The sequence below is a fragment of the Lepidochelys kempii genome, chromosome 2, assembly GCF_965140285.1.
Source record: "Lepidochelys kempii isolate rLepKem1 chromosome 2, rLepKem1.hap1, whole genome shotgun sequence".
Lineage (NCBI taxonomy): Eukaryota > Metazoa > Chordata > Testudines > Cheloniidae > Lepidochelys > Lepidochelys kempii.
The window spans coordinates 96,610,120-96,631,948 of record NC_136381.1 but is presented as its reverse complement, the minus strand read 5'-3'; the positions used below and the strand labels follow the sequence as shown (position 1 = coordinate 96,631,948).

Sequence of the window (21,829 nt, the reverse complement as noted above, 5' to 3'; positions counted from 1 at the left end):
GTGGACTGGACCAGGCTGAGGTTGGTGGTGGGATGGAAATTGTTGAAATCATGGTGGAATTCCTCAAGGGCTTCTTTTCCATGGGTCCAGATGATGAAGATGTCATCCATATAGCGCAAGTAGAGTAGGGGCTTTAGGGGACGAGAGCTGAGGAAGCATTGTTCTAAATCAGCCATAAAAATGTTGGCATACTGTGGGGCCATGCGGGTACCCATAGCAGTGCCGCTGATCTGAAGGTATACATTGTCCCCAAATGTGAAGTAGTTATGGGTAAGGACAAAGTCACAAAGTTCAGCCACCAGGTTAGCCGTGACATTATCGGGGATAGTGTTCTTGACGGCTTGTAGTCCATCTTTGTGTGGAATGTTGGAGTCGGAGTGACCAGTCGGAGAACACTTCAATCTCTCTGGTCACGCGATCACAGACATGAAGGTCGCTATCTTAAAACAAAAAAACTTCAAATCCAGACTCCAGCGAGAAACTGCTGAATTGGAATTCATTTGCAAATTGGATACTATTAATTTAGGCTTAAATAGAGACTTGGAGTGGCTAAGTCATTATGCAAGGTAGCCTGTTTCCTCTTGTTTTTTCCTACCCCCCCCCCAGATGTTCTGGTTTAACTTGGATTTTAACTTGAAGAGTGGTCAGTTTGGATGAGCTATTACCAGCAGGAGAGTGAGTTTGTGTGTGTATGGGGGTGGGGGGGATGTGAGAACCTGGATTTGTGCAGGAAAGAGCCCAGCTTGATTGTCATGCACATTGTGTAAAGAGTTGTCACTTTGGATGGGCTATCACCAGCAGGAGAGTGAATTTGTGTGGGGGGTGGAGGGTGAGAAAACCTGGATTTGTGCTGGAAATCACTTTAGATAAGCTATTACCAGCAGGACAGTGGGGTGGGAATAGGTATTGTTTCATATTCTCTGTGTATATATAAAGCCTGCTGCAGTTTCCACGATATGCATCTGAGGAAGTGAGCTGTAGCTCACGAAAGCTTATGCTCTAATAAATTGGTTAGTCTCTAAGGTGCCACAAGTCCTCCTTTTCTTTTTGCGAATACAGACTAACACGGCTGTTACTCTGAAACCTGTATGTCAGGACATGTCTGAACTTATTCATGTAAGTCAGGATAGTCTGCAGAGCATGTTTCTGTACTCCATATTGTTCTGTCAGAAATGGGCATCACAAAAAATTCAGCTCTTGGTGCAAATAAAGCATTAACTTGCTCTAAAGAGCAGAAGAGGTATCATGGGAAACTTTAAAAAACACTATTTTAAGTAGAACATTATGTCTTGACATTTAAAATGCTCATCATTTCCTGTTATTCCCTTTCCTGAAGTTCTAAACCCCTCTTGTAACATCACCACAATCTCCACAGTAGTCCAGTAGGGTTATCACAACATTGAATAAGTTACTTCTTTATGTCTTTATACAAGGAATAAGAAACAGCAGCAGAAAAGGATTTATGAAACAAAGATTGCTTTTTCATACAAATATTTAATAAGAAAAAAAGGGAAAAGCTGTACCTAAAATATTTCACACAATTGCTTTGAAAAAAGAGCTGTTTAAGAATGATTCCTTTTGCATTGTCCTTTATTATTCACTCTTATCATGTGAATAGTGCTCAACAGATAATCTGCCTCAAAGATTAAAATGTTTAAAGTCTTGTCAGTACACAGTTGGTCATTTGGGGCTGGTGGAACTAAGCCACCCAAACAATGACCCAGATTTCAAACCCACTATAGAAACTGCAGTATCAATCATGCAGCTGTTTCACAGAACCATCTGTTGTCACAAGGTGGCTCCTAGTTGGGCCAGAGCTTCTTCAATATCTTGTGACAAAGCTCTATCCTTGTCTCTGTGGGTCCCGAGTTTCCTGGCAGATTTTTGCTATCCTCAGAGGCTCACTGTGACCCACCATGTAGCCCTTCTCTCTCTAGAGGCAAGGGTCACAGCCTACTGAGCCATCTTCATAAGCCATTTTCATAAGCCAGTGGGGGAAGTGAGGAGAAGCTATCCTCCCTCGCCCAGTCTCTGTTGTCTTTCAGTCTCAGTGATTAATCAGGGGGGCAAAGGGGTGAGCCTGGGCCCGCCCTCTACTCCGGGCTCCAGCCCAGGGACCCTAATAGTATCAACTATGATAGCTGACTTTTTAGAAACGGGACACGTACCATTCCCTGGGCCACTTCCCCACAGTAGCCCCCACTTCCTTGAGATCCAGTTTACCCTTACCTCAGGGCCTCCTTCCTTGTGACTGATATGGTTTGTACTGCTCAGTCTCTCCAACAGTGTGACTTCCTCCTCCAGCTCCTGACATGCACCCCACCCCCCCACTAACTGGGAGGTTTTTAACTTCTTTCAGCCAGCCCCGATTGGCTTCAGGTGTCCCAATCAACCTAGCTGTCTCCACTGCTTTCTGGAAGGATCTTAATTGTCCTCAGGTGTCTTGATCAACTTGGAGCAACTGCCATTTGGTTACCATGGTAACAGGGATTTGTTTAGCCTGGGGCTAACATACCTGTTTCTTACTACTTTCCTTTAGCCATCTGGCCTTGCCCCATCACAATCTGCAGTCCTTCAGTGGCTGAAATCCACCAGGCCACCACCAAGGAACTTCTTTCTGGTTAACAGTATCAGTGCTCCAATATCTTCTTATTAAATCCATTTAGTCTCAGATGCTCCTCAAAGCACCAACTCAAATGGGAATCCTGGTGGCAGCAGGTGGTACTGTAGTAGTATAGCCACTTTACTAATACTACCTAGTTTCTAGAGTGTCACTGACCGGAGGGACATTGCTATCAGTACCTAATGGACAGCTGACTCTGCTGGTCAGTATTGTATGGCCAAATTCCTGCAGCGGTATTTAGAAATGGAATTTTTAAAGGGCCTTTGAACTTGAGAAGGGTTTTCTCATGATTCTGTGCATTACTAATTGTCTCCTTAACAAAAACAGGGAATGTTAATAAGCCTTAAAGCTTGGAAGAGCTGTAATATTTGTATTTCCATGATAAAGCTATAAAATACAGACATAGTGTTAAAAAGAAAAGAGTAGCTGTTGATTTTATTGTGTAATAAAAATATTTATATTACCATGACACAATGCTATTTCCTTGACCTTTCACAGTGTAGTGTGCTGTACATCGATCTCTGTCAAGAACATACCATCATGTTTATTGAGATGACCTGGCATTTTAAGACAAGCACTCAGATTTTTATGGAGATGATCCATAAAAGCCCCATAAAATTTGCCACTGTAGAATAAGGCAGCCTAGTGGAACCAAATTTTGAAGTGCTTTGAAAACATTACAAAATGTTTTTCAATGTGGTCAAACAATTTTCATGGAATTAAGGCATGATGCAATAAACCTATTATGTTTACCTCTCTGACAATGCAGGATGGTTTCCTACAGCACATTGCTCCCTATAAATATGATGAACTGGTTAGTCCATTCCAACTCTTGTTCTCAAGTGATGGGATGTGAACCACTTCCCAAGGGATATCATTCTGCAGCCTGATAGATCTCCTTGTCAGGATATAAATACAGAACACTTTCATTCTTACTAATTCACTATGAGTTAACAATAATCTTCTATCTGTATAGAGGGGTAGTTATCTTGGTGTTCTTTACAACCACAATGTATGAAGTCATTTCAGGCTCACTATTCACTTGGCTTTGAAAGTCTCTGGGTAGGGAATGAAAGATTGGATTCCTTTCTATGTCCCACTATAAGCTGCTAAAACATTATTCTTGTTGTTATGGGTTGTTATGTCTGGGTTGTTATGTCTGGGTAATCTTGCAACATCATCAGAGAGTCTTCTAGTCTCATTTTTCAGGCCATCTCCTCCTTAATAGTCTTTTTAAATTCATACAATTTCTGTCTGATTGCAAGTCTGTATCCTATATGCTACATAGCTTTCTCTCACAACTTCACAGTGTTCAGGGCCCCATTACCTATATAGATAAGGCCAATTATCTGCTCAAGTTCACTCTGACCCATGATATCCACTTTCCTTTACCTGGATCCAGTTGGGAGACCCTTGGTCCAGTCCTGCTCCAATCGCTAGTATTTAACCCACAGTAAAACAGCTTCAACAGGAGAGATTGAGAGACCCCTCTCCCCAACAGAATACCCCATAGCTCAGTGGTTAAAGCACTCTCCTCAGAGGTAGGAGAGACAATGTTCAAATTGTCTCCCTGCCTCTGGCAGGGGAGGGGGATTGAACTTGGGTCTCCCACATCCCAGGCAAGTGTGCTAACCACTGGACTAAGAGTTATAAAGTTGGCTCCTCCTCTTCCTGCCCCCCAGTTTGTGTGAAATGAGGTAGGCACTTAACCCATTCCCTCAAGAAGTGGTTTAGGCACCTAATTCACCTGGGGTTCCCATTCATGGATCACTAGCAGAGAGAGTTACCTCCCTGCAGTCTGGACTTAGTCATCTATCTCCATGAGGGAGTAGGGCTTAGGACACACCCCTGTCATTGGCATCTCTCTTTGGCTAGCTTGGACAGCTCCCTGTCTAGCTTACTGGCTTTTGTGGATTCCATTCTTAGGTGTTTATCTCCTCCCCATTCACTGTATAGGGAGCCTATACCTAACTCAGACTTTGTGGATTTCTGCGTTGTTTCTAGGCACCTAGGAGTTAGGTGGTCAGCACTGCAGCACTTAAGTTTCTTTGTGAATCTTACCCCATATTCCCAGTCACAGGGAAGAAACCCAATTGTACAGTTGGGTGGGCATGCTGATAAGCAGTTGACACAGATAGACTTGGATCTGGGTATGACAACCCAAGAGTGTGAAAATTCTGAAATTCTACCCCAGGAGAGTAAAGGCACAAGGACTGCCATTTGTGGGGGTGCACTCAGATACCAGAAAGGGGACAAAAGTGCAGCTAGTCCCATAACTGTGACATATACCATTAGTAGTCTACTATGTTACCTTTAAAACTCAAAAGTCCCTATATGTACATTCCTCAATCTCTTTATCCATAGTTTACCCTCAGGGTAACTTTAAGCAGTACAATCTGATCAGACACTTAGGTTTTTTTTTTTTTTATCCATAGGTAGGATAGGAAGGGAAAAGATATAAAATGTTTTAGTTTCTAACTCATTTCAGCAAGGAGTGAACAACCAATGGAAGACTGACCTAAAGCAGCATGGTTCCATAGGGAAATCTTGAACCCATGACATGCAAGTGGGTTCAAAATACATCCAACTTTGCATATTTTAAAATATATCATGAAAAAATATGACTGAATGCTACCTTTCTCAAAGTACACCAGAGTCCTAGCATCCCTGATTGATCACTTGTAAGCCTAATTCTCCAGTACTTTGCACTTTAGGCTGTCATTTATGAGTGCAGAGTGAGTACACATTTAGCGTTTTTGTACAGGTGTAAGTGATGGCATAAGGTAGGCTCAGAATTAGTCTAGTGTGAGCAAGCAAATAGCTGTAATCTGTCTTTCAGCTGTAACACTTAGGAAAAAAAAAAAAAACAACACCATACTAACCAGCAGCAACAAAAAAAGGAAAAATCTTTTAATATATTCAAAAAATACCACTTTCTGAAATGTAAATTGGCTTTTCAGCCTCTTGGATAACATGCAACATGGTTCACAGTCAACCAAGATAAGCATTCAAGTTCAGGTGAGATGCTTTATAAATATAAACACATTATATGGGTGGGTTAGATGTGTTTTCACAATATGTATATTTTGCAGTTTTGTGAGGAAACAAAAGTGGTGCAATATATACCTCTTTGAATGCTCCAGCTTCAGTTTGACACCCATATTTATACCAACCCTTGTGTTTCCAGAAAAAGCTACACTTGAAAGTAGCCTCTTTAGTAACAGACAATTAATGGAGCAGCATATATTTGCCCCAGAAAAGAAGTGTGTCAGTTGTACATTTCTTTGGATATCATCTATGCTATTGGATAATGAAATAAACAATGAGAATATTGAGTATACTCCTGTAATCTTTGCAAGAATGGCAGGTTCCATCCTCGAGTGGTGGATTCATAGTCTACTAGAAACAGTTTTGATATATATATATATTATATACTATATATAGTGAATAGTAAAATACATATATATATGTATTTTACTATTCACTATATCCAGTCCCACATGAATGCTCACTACTTACATAAATGCACACAGACACACATGTGGGTGCACAAGGGTATAGGAGAGGTACAGGGAGACTTTCCCTACTATGCAATGCACCATCACGAAGGGATCAGTCACACTTGCAGTCCCTTCATATCCTGAGTGGTGTAACTTATGTCTGGCGATGAGAGCTAGAACCCTACTCACTGTAACGGGAGGGGAGAGGTGTCGGAAGAAGGGAAGGCCAGAGTGAAGCATGTTTTTTATCCTACTTAGGAGGAGCGCAGGAGGCACGCCCCCTCTGCATGTCGAGAACTCCACTGCAGAGCCTGTCTCACACACTAAGCACTAAGCTGGGTGGCGCAGCTGCACAACATCCCCAGCATGGGGCCCCAGAATATCCTGATTAACTGCACCTATTTCTTTGTGTGTTTATCCATTCTCACCCAGACTGATTAAAAACCAAATGACACTAGGAGCTTGAATGTATTCATATGAACCAGAAATGTAGGGGGAACCAAACAATTGCAACAGTTACTAGACAGATGTAAATGTGACAGATCATCAGTGAAAGCGCATCTTCACTTAATCTTCCTGTATTAACATTCCAGCCTAGATTCAAAGTATTAAAAGTGTAAAGCACTCACCTGCTTTTCAAATGATTAAGCTGAATCTGTAAATTGTCATTTGCCTCTGTCTGCTCATCCAGAGATCGCTGTAGCTTTCGAATCTGGTTTAGTGAATCATCGAGCTGAAAGCAAACAGACCTGATTGGTTTTGAAATGTACCACGCACGTTTTTACCATGAGTGTTATTATAATAGACACAAATAACATCCACTTATATTTGAGGTTAATTTTTTTTTAAAGTTACATTTGTGTTTGAGATTTTATCACACGTGTTTTGTTCTCTCTCACAAGCACACAGAATCAGGATCTTTTTTCTTAGTAAGGACAGATAACATTGTACTCAGTGCTAAATGTTGTCACGTTTTATTTCCTATACATCATTTTCTGTGAAATACATGAAATATCCTATTTTCTTAGCTTTTTTGTTAAAGCATCACAAAGTTTTATGGACAATAAGGAATAACCTAGAACATTTATTCTAATTATGTATGAGGATATTTTATCTGTCCTTGTATATTTCCCCCAGTTTTTATGCTGCTGTCAGTAAAGTACCTGCCAAGTCACTGGAAAAGCAATAAAATGCAATCATAATTTAAAAATAAGGTCACAAGTAGCTTTCTCTGTAGAATTCTAATTTGACTTCTATGAAACTTGTAGAATGAAACCTGGTAACAGGTGAAAGTCAACCAACTTCTAGTTGTTGTTACCAACCCACCAAGGCACAGCCAGCATTTTAGTAAGGGGCTCCCATAAGTATTCTCCCTCAGCCTGTGATAAATAAATCTCCATGTCCCAAAGCTTTGTGCGCTTGTAGGAAGGAGTCTTCAGGGACTGGAGAATCTATTCATTTTCCCAATTAAACCAAAGAAAAATTAATTGCCTCCCAAGACAACAAAATTTGGCAATCAAGTTTATCTAAAGCTGCACTCTGTGGGAGGAAAAAAGCTTACATTTTTGTTCCTTAAAAATGTGTTCAACTGGGTCAATTTCAAATGGAGGGCGCAGGGCGACAGATAAAGTCCTGTTAGTGGATGGATATAAAGGTAGCTCTGACACAAATTGCCTTGCACCAAATGGCAGATGTTTGCAGAATAACCTGGTCCATTTCTAATGAAAATAAATAGGTTGCTGGCAAAGTATTTTTTTTATAAACCCCTAGGATAAATAATCTTTTTCAAGGATAATTTAGCAGTATCCCAATGGAGTTCATCTCTCAGCCACTCCTCAGAACCCAGTATTCCCTTAAATCTGCTGGGAACATATTAAATGGGAGGCTTGCAGGCACCCCCAAAGATACCTCTAGATCACAGGTTTTATAAACATAGGCTCCTCCCAGGCTTGCTTATTTATTTCAGTTTGTACAAGATTTACTAAGCACCCATCCAGTGCTGCAGGCCCTAATTACACAATTTAAAATCCACAGGAAATAACTATCTGCAAACAAAATAGCCACCTCTATAGAGCACGTAGAACCTTCCAGCCTTCAACTCACACTTTCCCCAAACCCCAGAAAAATAGGTGGGCTTTGCAGCATGCTAGCAAGTTAATAGATCTGGATTCTGACAGCCCAATGTAGAGACACAATTCCAAAAGGCAAAGTCCACTCACGCCAGCCAGCCAGCTGTCTCATCCCTTTTAGACAGGGTAGCTCAGACTTGTTCTCAGCAGAGGCAGTACTGAATGGGGAAAAAAGGTGGAGTCTCAGAGTTTGTATTTACTAAAACGTGCTGTAGCATGTTATACGGTGCTAACCACCACGTACTAAAATGCTAGTGTGGACTTTAGCATGTACTGAGCTGGTCAAATCAAAGCAAGTGGGGAAGTGTAGGCTTCAACATGGTTAGATCAGCATCTGTTAAAGTTGCCTTTGCCTACACTAGCAGTTTAGAATGAACCTGCTGGCCAACACCATTCTAACACCACACTGTTTATCCAAAGCCTCAGATGACCAGAGAGATGGTAAACCAAACTCTGTAGGACTTGATAGGTTAAAACAAATTCCTTGAGCTCCTTGAGCTCAAAATTGGCAAACCTAGAAAGAGTCTTCAGCAAACTCTCTCCCACTAAGGAGTTACAGTTTTGGAAAAGAGTCACACTGAATTTTAGGGTACACACACAGTGCAGCAAAGTTTAAGGCAGTGGTCTCCAAACTGGGGTGCACAAGATGATCCCAGGGGATGCACGGCAGCAGGAGTTTTTTTCTTTGGCGGCAGCTCTGCATGTCCATGGCTGGTGTTCCCCTCCAGCAGCCCACCTGCGGCAGGTCTTCCGGTCTTATTCCATCGGCGGCGCGCATGTGGCTGGTCTTCCGATCTTCACCCTGGGGGTGCGCGAGCCAAAAAATTTGGAGACCACTGGTTTAAGGGACTGTGAAACCACCCCTTATAACCTTCCCCAGAAAGAATTGGCAACACTTGTTTTAAGCAATACAATAAGTTTCATTTTAATTCTCTTGTTCCACTTATTGTGATCCTCAGAAGTATCTAATCTATCTACAGGAATTATGAGTTACATATAATCTTGGTACCTGGGCCCTTGATCCAACAAAAAACTAAAGAATATACATAGTCCTATTATTTCCACTGGGACTACACACATGCTTAAAGTTGCAGTTGTGCTAAAATGCTTTGCTAGATATGGGTCTAAGTACAAGGATCCAAGTACAACTGGAGAATGATATTTTAACTTTATGTAAGGGGACTGTTGCCCCCTTACTAACACTCAGTGAGGGTGTTTTAGTTGCTAGCTCCCAGTACTAAAAGGGGGGAAGGGTCGATGGGGGATCAGGACCCTGAGACTGACAGCCCCCAGGAACAATGGGGAGAGGCCAATGCTCCAGGTCAGCCTGAATGACAGGGCGGGCAGGCTAATCAGGGAGTCAGGAGGCAAGGGGAGTTCCATCCTTCGTGTGAGCTGGAATTGCCTGGGTCAGACAGAGTGGGGCCGAGATAAGGAGAAAATAGGGGCCCAAGTTGAGCTGGGGAACAGAGCTGTGCCAGACCCAGAGGGACCAGAAAAGCAGCCCAGAGAGAGCATACCCTGTGCTGGGAGTAGAGCTGCAGCCGGAAAGCCAGAGGCATAGCCCAGAGAGAGCAGACTTGTCTTGGGACGAGAGCAGCAGCAACGAGAGGCAGAGGGGCCAGAGAAGCAGCCCAGGGAGCTGGAGGCAGAGCAGCAGCCGTGCTGAGACAGAGTGAAACTGGAGCTGGGGCTGGGGCTGGAGCTGGAGCAATCCGGAGCCGGGTGTGGTGAGCAGCTGGGGAGAGCGACGGGGACCCTGGGCAGTGGGCCCAGCACAGGGAGACACCTCAGCCAGGAGGCTCTGTAGGCCACACTCAGAGGGGGATTGGTAACCCCGACGGGGGGGAGGAGAGGGGGAGAAACACTGGGAAGAAGGGCCCTGACACCTAGAACCTGAGAGTGTGTGGCCATCACCAGAGCGAGTGTCCAACCCACAGCATCCCTGCAGCACAGCCAGGGCCTGAGAAGAAGGCCTGGGACTTACAAGGAACAGACTGTGAACTGCCCTGACATTCCAGAGACACTGTTTGTGATGTTCCCTGTCACAGAGCGGGTTGATGTGTTTCCTTTAACCTTTCCCATTTTTCCTAATTCTTTTTAAAATTAATTGTTGATTAAATAACTTGCATTTGCTTTAACTTGTATGTAATGATCAGTGGGTCAGAGAAGTGCCCAGTGTAGAGAGAGTACCCCGGAGTGAGGATATCCTAGCCCCTGTCCTAGGTGACCACAGCAGGGTTGGGGGTCGAGCCCCTCAGGAATCCTGGGCCCAGCCTTGTTGGGGTTACGAGGACTCTGCCAGACAGGGAGCGGAAGGGGAGTCCTCAAGGGCAGGGAGGCCACTGGGTAAAGGAAGTGGGAGCAAGGACTCAGATCCTTTCGCCAGCCCACTTGACCGGGGTTGTGAAGAAGCCAGGAAAGTTCCCCACAATAGCGGGACTATTCCCCCGCTTACATTTATCTTTGCAGTGCAATGTTGCAGTGTTGTAAGAAGCCTGGTAAATGCTTACCATTACAGATATCCTATTCCTATCAATGGCAGTTATATGCAGACTAAGGGCAGTATATGGTCCACTGTGACTGATATTGCTAATCAATAGCTTTCTATTGTAGTGAAAAGCGTTGTGGTGGAGAAGGGAGAGAGAGAGAAAAAGAAAGAACTCTGTTTCTGAAATGTTAATATCAATAATCTTAGTTCACAGCATTTCTATGGCAATAATTACTGGCTGGAATTAATGGTCCGCACCACCTTCAGCTAGCTAGCCATTTCATCAGCAGGAAATGCCTTGAAATTTATTCACAATATTGTCCTATTCTTATTGTGATCAGTTTATAAAGGCTGCCATCAAATCATGTTCACAGCAAAGTGTTAGTTACCTGAAACATGAGACATTAACACAATAACTTGTACATGAAGGAGTCCAGAACAGATATTCATTCTTCTTTTTTAAGTGACAAGTGTTTGAACTTTCTCAACTATCTTTTATCATGTTCATATGCCTTTAATAATTGCGTCAACGTCTCAGTTTTACCTGGTTTTCCAGTGAATTCCTTCTGATCAAGACACTGCAGCTAAGTTTGTCACTTAGGGATGGGTTTTAATTTTTCCATCTTTGAAAGGTGAAATATTTGTTGCATCTTTCATCATTTTTTTTTCTAAGATGCATTACTTGTTTGCAGCAAAGCAGGCCAGAATCTTCACTTATTTTTACTTTCTATCTTTGTAGCGAGAAATTCCAGAATAAACAGTACTAATGAGATTACTCAGATTAATCATGTTCAAAATTACTTGGTTTAAAGTGGTCTAATTCAACATGCTCACAGCAGAGGAGGTACCTTGTGACTGTTATGGGGTATGGTTTAACCCCATAGTTTTTGGGCATCTGATTCAGTCATCTGAGGCCTCTTATTTTACTAACAATTTACAGAAAGCTCAGCACTACAGAAAACTTTAGAACCAAATTATTGTAAATGACCTCTATTTTCTTAGATGCCTTTTTATTTAGATTTGGTACTTACATTCTCTCTACCTAAATACCTCCTCCAGTTTCAACTGGATACAGTGTTTTAACTCTGTTTTCAGTCCTAATTTCTTATGTATTGCTATGTGCAGCTCAACAGCTGTTATTCCATGCCTCCATTTACCCATGCGTAAAATGGATATATTGTGTTTCACATGATCTTTAACAACTACTGACATGTACGATTTTGCCACTTTTGCAAATCTATAGATGTGGCTAAATGGAGGGGAAAAAAAGAAATTGTGATTTTCTTTTGGGGGAGGGGGGCACAGGAGTTGTATTTCTTGCAGATTAGCATAGTTTTACTACATGATACGTCTAGTAATTTTTTTCAACCTCAAGGTATGAATTTTAAAAATATCCCAAACAAACTGTGGTAGTAAGATAAACAAGCATTTTCTATAATCACACATTCTCTATCCAATAAAATGATTTCTTCTAAACATCATTGTTTAATTTAAAAGGAATAATATCAACTTTTTGGTTGTCACTTATTTCTTATTATAGCCAGTGCTGAATTTTCAATTGGAATGTGGGGTATTGGGCGGTGGTGGGGGGGACGGTGAACAGAAAATGTAGTATCTGCAATATCAAAAGCTTCCACCGGAAATTTTCATTTTTCCATTGGGAAAACAGAAATGAAATATTTTGTTTTGGGTTGCATGATGTTGTCCAATTAAAATATAATCATGCAAATCACTATTGCTACCACTGTTACATAATTGCAACTAATCTTATACAAAGTGTAACATACAGCCAGAAAGGGTTAAGCAGCTTGCAGGCTGAACGACCCAAAGCCAACCTTTAAAAACATGTTAGAAAGTATGTGAATGTTAATTAGGGCCATTCAATGCTAGATAGGCTAGAACTTTGAAGTGCAAACCTGTATTTTTAGATAATTAGAGGTGATACTAATTGTGTGTATTTTAGATATTAGCCATGTAAACAGGCAGTTTCTGTCTGTCACCATAACTATTAATTTCGAGATCAACAGGGAATATTAACATTTAGATGAATCTTGGGTGAAATAATGTCATTGTCTATATGTCTCTTTGAAGCCTAATGGGTAAATTGCCCTATGTTAATTTGTGTAACTAATTACTGGTGGTGTTTAGGAAACAGAAGGTTACATCAAAAGCCTATTGTTTACCCAGGACTGTATGGTCAAGTGGATGCTAGAACACTGTATAAAAGACTCTTGAGTCCTGATCCTGTTTATCTCAAATCTTAAGCTTCATCAGGGGAAGTTTGAGTCACAAGATTGAGATCCCAGTCCTAAACTGAAACTCTGAAAAGATATTGGACACTGGCCCATAACCTATGGACTAAATTACAAAAGAACTCCTTGCAACTACAAAGCTCACCATCTCTGCTATGAATTTGAACCTCAAGAATTATACTCATGCCTGTATGTATACTGATCTTTTAATCAACACTTCCTCTTCTTTTTTTTAATACATTTTAGTTTAGTTCATAAGAATTGGCTGTAAGCATGTATTTGGGTAAGATATGGAATATTTGTTAAACTGGGAGGTTATGTGTCTGACTCTTTGGGATTGGTAGAATTTTTTTATATGATGACTAAGAATCTCATTAATCCGCATCTGTCATAAATATAAAGGGAAGGGTAAACTCCTTTAAAATCCCTCCTGGCCAGAGGAAAAATCCTCTCACCTGTAAAGGGTTAAGAAGCTAAAGGTAACCTCGCTGGCACCTGACCAAAATGACCAATGAGGAGACAAGATACTGTCAAAAGCTGGGAGGAGGGAGAGAAACAAATGGTATGTGTCTGTATGCTGCTTTTGCCAGGGATAGAACAGGAATGGAGTCTTAGAACTTTTAGTAAGTAATCTAGCTAGGTACAAGAAGAAAGCCAAGGAAAGTGTGGGCCCCTTATTGAATGAGGGAGGCAACCTAGTGACAGAGGATGTGGAAAAAGCTAATGTACTCAATGCTTTTTTTGCCTCTGTTTTCACTAACAAGGTCAGCTCCCAGACTGCTGCGCTGGGCATCACAAAATGGGGAAGAGATGGCCAGCCCTCTGTGGAGATAGAGGTGGTTAGGGACGATTTAGAAAAGCTGGACGTGCACATGTCCATGGGGCCGGACAAGTTGCATCCTAGAGTGCTGAAGGAATTGGCGGCTGTGATTGCAGAGCCATTGGCCATTATCTTTGAAAACTCGTGGCGAACCGGGGAAGTCCCGGATGACTGGAAAAAGGCTAATGTAGTGCCAATCTTTAAAAAAGGGAAGAAGGAGGATCCTGGGAACTACAGGCCAGTCAGCCTCACCTCAGTCCCTGGAAAAATCATGGAGCAGGTCCTCAAAGAATCAATCCTGAAGCACTTGCATGAGAGGAAAGTGATCAGGAACAGCCAGCATGGATTCACCAAGGGAAGGTCATGCCTGACTAATCTAATTGCCTTTTATGATGAGATTACTGGTTCTGTGGATGAAGGGAAAGCAGTGGATGTATTGTTTCTTGACTTTAGCAAAGCTTTTGACACGGTCTCCCACAGTATTCTTGTCAGCAAGTTAAGGAAGTATGGGCTGGATGAATGCACTATAAGGTGGATAGAAAGCTGGCTAGATTGTCGGGCTCAAAGGGTAGTGATCAATGGCTCCATGTCTAGTTGGCAGCCGGTATCAAGTGGAGTGCCCCAAGGGTCGGTCCTGGGGCCGGTTTTGTTCAATATCTTCATAAATTATCTGGAGGATGGTGTGGATTGCACTCTCAGCAAATTTGCGGATGATACTAAACTGGGAGGAGTGGTAGATACGCTGGAGGGGAGGGATAGGATACAGAAGGACCTAGACAAATTGGAGGATTGGGCCAAAATAAATCTGATGAGGTTCAATAAGGATAAGTGCAGGGTCCTGCACTTAGGACAGAAGAACCCAATGCACCGCTACAGACTAGGGACCGAATGGCTAGGCAGCAGTTCTGCGGAAAAGGACCTAGGGGTGACAGTGGACGAGAAGCTGGATATGAGTCAGCAGTGTGCCCTTGTTGCCAAGAAGGCCAATGGCATTTTGGGATGTATAAGTAGGGGCATAGCGAGCAGATCGAGGGATGTAATCGTTCCCCTCTATTCGACATTGGTGAGGCCTCATCTGGAGTACTGTGTCCAGTTTTGGGCCCCACACTACAAGAAGGATGTGGATAAATTGGAGAGAGTCCAGCGAAGGGCAACAAAAATGATTAGGGGTCTAGAACACATGACTTATGAGGAGAGGCTGAGGGAGCTGGGATTGTTTAGCCTGCAGAAGAGAAGAATGAGGGGGGATTTGATTGCTGCTTTCAACTACCTGAAAGGGGGTTCCAAAGAGGATGGCTCTAGACTGTTCTCAATGGTAGCAGATGACAGAACGAGGAGTAATGGTCTCAAGTTGCAGTGGGGGAGGTTTAGATTGGATATTAGGAAAAACTTTTTCACTAAGAGGGTGGTGAAACACTGGTATGCGTTACCTAGGGAGGTGGTAGAATCTACTTCCTTAGAGGTTTTTAAGGTCAGGCTTGACAAAGCCCTGGCTGGGATGATTTAACTGGGAATTGGTCCTGCTTCAAGCAGGGGGTTGGACTAGATGACCTTCTGGGGTCCCTTCCAACCCTGATATTCTATGATTCTATGTGTTAGATTATGATTTCTTTAAATGGCTGAGAAAGGAACTGTGCTGAATAGAATGACTATTCCTGTCTGTGTGTCTTTTTTGTAACTTAAGGTTTTGCCCAGAGGGATTCTCTATGTTTGAATCTAATTACCCTGTAAGGTATCTACCATCCTGATTTTACAGAGGGGTTCTTTACTTCTATTAAAAGTCTTCTTGTAAGAAAACTGAATGCTTTTTCATTGTTCTCAGATCCAAGGGTTTGGGTCTGTGGTCACCTATGCAAATTGGTGAGGATTTTTACCAAACCTTTCCCAGAAAGTGGGTGCAAGGGTTGGGGATTTTGGGGGGAAAGACGTGTCCAAACTACGTTTCCCAGTAAACCCAGTTAGAGTTTGGTGCTGGCAATGGAGATCCAGGGACAAGGGATAAAATTAATTTGTACCTTGGGGAAGTTTTAACCTAAGCTGGTGAAAGTAAGCTTAGGAGGTTTTCATGCAGGTCCCCACATCTGTACCCTAGAGTTCAGAGTCGGGGAGGAACCTTGACAGCATCATATTTGACATGAGTATCTAGGTGGAGGCCTGAGGCTGGGTTACTTTAAGGGAACTGTGTTATTGATGTCTGAGTAACCAGTGAGGTATAATAGAAGCTGTTTTGTGCTGGCTTGGTAAATTTAAGTATTGGAATATCCACCAGCTTTGGGGATTGCCTGCCCCATTCTGTGCAGTTCACCCTAACTGAGTGACCTCAGCTGGCTCCTCTGGGCTTCCAGTCACAGTTGGTTGGACACAAATCAGAATATTTGTGTTTGTTGAACTTACATATAGCATTTCATTCTGAGTTTGTTCCACCTCAAAATTGCTGATGATTTGGCACTCACAACTGAGTCCTGTAGCTTTAAAGAACTTGAAATGACCCCTACATCTGACCTTAAGATCACAGGGGAATATTTCCGAAAGTGGCAGATGAGACCAAATCTGAGCTGCCCCATAGTCTCTATTTCCCCCTTGATAACAGAATGGCACAAAACACACTGTCGAGTTTTGTGGTGAAACAGTGTTTTATGACCCAAAGCCAACATATCTTGGTCTCATTCTTCACTGCACACTGCCCTTTCATGACCACTTCAAGAAAGTAGTCTTAAAGGTAAGACGCACATCATCACTATTCAAAAGTTAGTGAGAATAAGCTGGGTATCAACTGCTCTCGTGCTATGAACGTCAGCTTTGGCCCTGGTGTAATCAATTGAAGAGTACTGTGCACCAGTGTGGATAAGAAGCTGTCACACCCAATTTATGGATAGGCAGCTGAATCAGACCATGTGAATCATCAAGGGAACTTTAAAATCAACACTTCTACTTTTACTTTCTGTATTAGCAAACATTGAACCTCCAGCTATCTGTCAAGATATAGCCCTAGCACCAGAACTTAAATGCACCAGAAATTAGTCAGAACTTCCCATTGGAGAGGTTATGGATAGCATTCCTCAACAATGCTTGAAATTGCAAAAACCACTGTGGACCACATGTGACCACCTTATGGCTCTGGATCTGGCCAGGGAATGGCAGTGTCTGGACCTCATCTACTGTTCCAAACAAGTACATTATTACTTACTCAACAAGCCGCCCTAATGGTTTTGACCTGCCATGCAGACTTTGGACCACATTGAACAGCATCTGAACAAACCATGGAAGATGCAGCTAGTTGATGGGTAAGTAGAAAATCAAAGACTCCCATTGTGCGGCTGTTGTGAGAACATCCAAAGCATCCAGGGACAGCCAATGGTAGTCAGGCTGCATTGCTGTCTGAAGACAGGTCAGAATGTTGTGGGCAGATCTCCACTGACCCAGTGGTGGAACACTCCACTACTGCTAGGGCCCTGGGCTGGGACCCGGTGGAGTTGGGTGGACCCAGGTCCCTCTACCCCCTGCCACCCCTGGGATGGCAGTCTCCCCACCTTCAGCCAGGAGGCCTGGGTTGGTCTACCAACTGCCTAGTTAAGATGCTAGACTGGTACTCACCCCCGCCTGAGCCCTAGACTGTTTGGTGCCCAACTCTGCTTGGGGGCTCGGGATCATAGACTACTGATTACTCTGCCTGAGGGCAAGAGCCTTAGACTGTTTGGTGCCCCACCCCACCTGGGGTCTGGGCTCCTAGGGTACTCCCTGCTCTGCTCTATCTGAAGATTTGAGCCCTAGAGACAGCTATCTTCTCCCTTGTACAGACTGCCATTCCAGATGCATGACAGCAGAGGCATGGCCTCCCTCGGAGGGATGGCTACACATGCCTACAAGTTACTAGTCATATTTTATCTGAAATAGTTTACGGTCAAGATCAAAATCAATCAAACAGATTACCTCTGTTTTACAGATCTTGCTACTCTGATTCCTTGACACTAGGGTTGAAATCCTGGGCTCACTGAAGTCAATGAGAGTTCAGCACACTCACACACACACACATGTACGTCTTATTTTGTATACTGCCTTTGGGCCAAATCCTGATCCCAAAGAATTTACTTGGAAAACTCCATAAGAGGGCTTTCTTCCTTGAATGGCTGACTCACTGACTGTTCTCAGTTGCTTTCCCTCAAAAGCATTCACTCTGAAGAAGAACAAGCTTCCAGGAGTTTGCTTCCTGGGGCCCACAAGACTGTCTAGGAAGAGGAGTTTTCAGAATGGTGCTTCCAAATTCCATGAAAGGCACCATTAGTGGTCTGCATACATCCTAATATCTTTAATAAAGGCATATAGTGTCCATTTTGCAGAAAGCATGTAGTGATTCTGATCGGGAACACTGTCTCATAGAGCCAGGAAGTCTATCATACCAACACTCTAAAAAGCTGAAAGTGGTACTATGGTGATTAGGTAACACAGAGCACCATGATGACAGCCAGGTTATTTTTGAGCAATGCTGTCAGACAGTGGCACAGTAACAGAGACTGATCCTCTGAGATCAGAGAGAGAGCACTTACCACCTTGCAGGACTACACAGAGAAAGTAACTAAAATACACATTTGCAAATGGATGGCAAACTTAAATGCAAACTAAACATGTGGGTTTTTTTTAAACCTAAGCTGCATGTATCCTTGAGAAGGTTATGGCATCAATGAGAGAACAGTAAAATCATGCTGGCTGATTATTTCCTTTCTAATCTATTTTAGAGGGAAAATAAAGGCATCTGTAAAAAACAATATATAACGAAAGAAAGGGGAGGTTGATAGTAATGAATATAAACCAGAAGCTAGGAACTGTAGAAAATCAATAAGGGAAGCAAAGGAACACAAAAAGAAATCTATGGACAATAAGGAGGAGTATTTTAAGTATATTAAGACAAAAATAATCCTAACAGTGGTATTGGTCCATTACTAGAGGATAATGGTAGAATTAACAACAATGTAGAAAAGTTGGGATTGGTCAATACGTATTCTGTTCTGTATTTGGAGAAAAAACAGATGATGTTGTTATTTGATGATAATTATGACACTCTTTCCATTCCAATAGTATCTCAGGAGGATGCTACTAAAGGAAGACATTTTAAAATCAGCAGGTCTGAATAACTTGCATTCAAGAGTTTTAAAAGAGCTGGCTGGCAGGCTCATTGGATCTTTAATGTTGATTTTCAGTAAGCCATGGAACTCTGGGGAAGTTGCAGAAGACTGGGAGAAAGCTAATGCTGTGTCAATATTTAAAAGGGGTAAATTGGATAACCTAGGTAATTGTCGCCTCTCAGTCTGACATCAATCCCAAGTATGATAATGGAGCGGTTGATACAGCACTCAATTAATAAAAATTAAAGGAGGGTAAAATAACTAACACCAATCAAAATGGCTTTATGGAAAGTAGATCCTCTCAAACTAACTTGATTTTTTTTATGAGTTTGCTTAATAAAAGTAATAGTAATGGTGTAATATACTTAGACTTTTGTAAGGCATTTTACTTGGTACTGCATGACATTTTAATTAAAAAAAAAAACTAGAATGATATAAAATTAACAAGGCACACAATGGGTTAAAAACTGACTAACTGACTGGCCTTAAATTCTAATTGTAAATATGGAATCATCACCGAGCAGGTGTATTTCTAGTGGGATCCCGCAGAGATCAGTTCTTGTTCCTATGTTGTTTAACATTTTTATTAATGATCTAGAAGAAAACAAAATCACTGATAAAGTCTGCAGACACATAAAGATAGAAGGCATGATAAATAATGAAGACAGGTCTCTGATACAGACAGACCTGGATCTCTATACAAGCTGGGCATTAGCAAACAATGTGTGTTTTAATACACCTAAATATAAATGTATATGTCTAGGAATAAATAATGCAGGTCATGCTTGTAGCATGGGGGACTTTATCCTGGGAAATAATTACTCTAAAAAAGATTTGGGGTCATGGTGGATAGTGAGCTGAACATGACTGCCCCTCTAGGCCACAGCCTGAGCAATGAGTAAAATGCAGTAGTTAGAGGCATAAACAAACAGAAGATTCCAGAGGAGATCCTGGCAATTACAGGCTAACGAGCCTAATTTAAAGTAAAGAAAACTAAGTAGCCATGGGATAAGAAGGAAGGTCCTCTCATGGATCAGTAATTGATCGGAAAATAGGAAACAAAGGATAAGATGAGTGGTCAGTTTTCACAAGAGAGGTGAACAGCAAGGTCCCCTCAAGGATGTGTACTTGGACCTGTGCTGTTTATTATTTATCTGAAAAAGGGAAGTGGCAAAATTTGCAGATGATACAAATTTATTCAAGATACTTAAATCCAAAGCAGATGGCAAGGAATTACAGAGGATCTTGCAAAACTGCGTGACTGGGTGACAAGATGGCATGGGAAATTCAATGATGAAAAGCACAAAGTAATGCACATTGGAAAAATAATCCCAACTATTCATTTATAATGGTGAGTTCTAAATTATCTGTTACCACTCAAGAAAGATCTTGGAGTCACCATGGATGGTTCTCTGAAAACTTCTACAATGTACAGCAACTGTCAAAAAGGCTAGCAGTACGTTAGGCACTATTAGGCAAGAGAAAAAAATCTGACAAAGTAATTTAATGCCACTGTATAAATACATAATGTGCCCTCACCTTGAACAATGTACCCAATTCTGGTCACCCCATCTCAAAAAGAATATAGTGGAACTGGAAAAGTTTCAGAGAAGGTCAACAAAGATGAGCAAATGTATGGAATGACTTCCATATGAGGAGAGACTACAAGGATTAGGGCTATTCAGCATGGGGGAAAAAACAAAACAAAAACCAAGTAATGGGGGTTATGATAGAGGTCTTGAATGCTGTGGAATAATGAATAAAATCATGAATGCTGTGGAAAAAGGGGAATAGAGAAGTGTTATTAACCCTTTCCCATAATACATAAGCCACGGTTCACCCGATGAAGTTAATAAGCAGCAGGTTTAATACAAACAAGAGGAAGCACTTTTTTCACACAACTAATATGTGGAACTCATTACAATGGAATGTTGTGATGGCCAAATGTATATCTGGATTAAAAAAACTGTATACGTTCATGGAGGATACGTCCATTAATGGCAACTTGCATTGAGCTGCCAAGCTCAGGGAGACCCTAAATCTCTGATTGCTCGTAGCCAGAAGTTGAAGACAGGTGGATTACTCCGTAATTGCCTTGTTCTGTACCCTTCCCCTGAAACATGGGTCATTATCAGAGTCAGCATACTGGACAAAATGGACCGTGGTCTACTCAGTATGGCAGCTCTTGTCTTTGTATGAGTAGAGAGGTTATTTTACCTCCTTATTTGGCACTGGTTGTTGCAGGAATACTGTGTCCAGTTTTGGTGTTCCAATTCAAGAAGGATATTGATAAATTGGAGATGGTTCCTGGAAAAGCGATGAGAATGATTAAAAGATTGGGAAAAATGCCTTATACTGCTAGACTCAAAGAGCTCTGTTTAGCTGAACAAAGAGAAGGTTAAGTAAGAACTGGATTAGAGTATGTAAGCACTCATATGGGGAACAAGTATATGACAATGGGCTCTTCAATCTAGCAGACAAAGGTATAGCACACTAAAGTTTGAAGTTGAAGATAGACAAATTCAGACTGGAAATAAGGTGTACATTTTTAACACTGAGGGTAATTAACCATTGGAAAAAAACTTATCAAGGGTAGTGGTGGATTCTCCTTTTCCAACAATTTTAAAATCAAGATTGCCTTTTTCCCCCCTAAAAGATATGCTTTAGGAACTATGTTGGCAAAATGATCACAGTGGTCTCTTCTGCCCTTGGAATTGCCATTGGCCATTATCTTTGAAAACTCATGGCCATCGGGGGAAGTCCCGGAAGACTGGAAAAAGGCTAACGTAGTGCCAATCTTTAAAAAAGGGAAGAAGGAGGATCCTGGGAACTACAGGCCGGTCAGCCTCACCTCAGTCCCTGGAAAAATCATGGAGCATGTCCTCAAGGAATCA

The 21,829-nt window shown here is 42.0% G+C and overlaps 1 protein-coding gene across 1 annotated transcript in view; it reads right to left on the bottom strand.

The window, feature by feature from the left end:
* CCDC102B (coiled-coil domain containing 102B) overlaps nucleotides 1-21,829 on the bottom strand; it is a 315,880-nt gene that overhangs the window by 74,628 nt on the left and 219,423 nt on the right. The window contains exon 7 of the mRNA XM_073329434.1: nucleotides 6,753-6,856. Coding sequence (XP_073185535.1) covers nucleotides 6,753-6,856 — 104 coding nt within the window. The remainder of the gene's footprint in view (nucleotides 1-6,752; nucleotides 6,857-21,829) is intronic.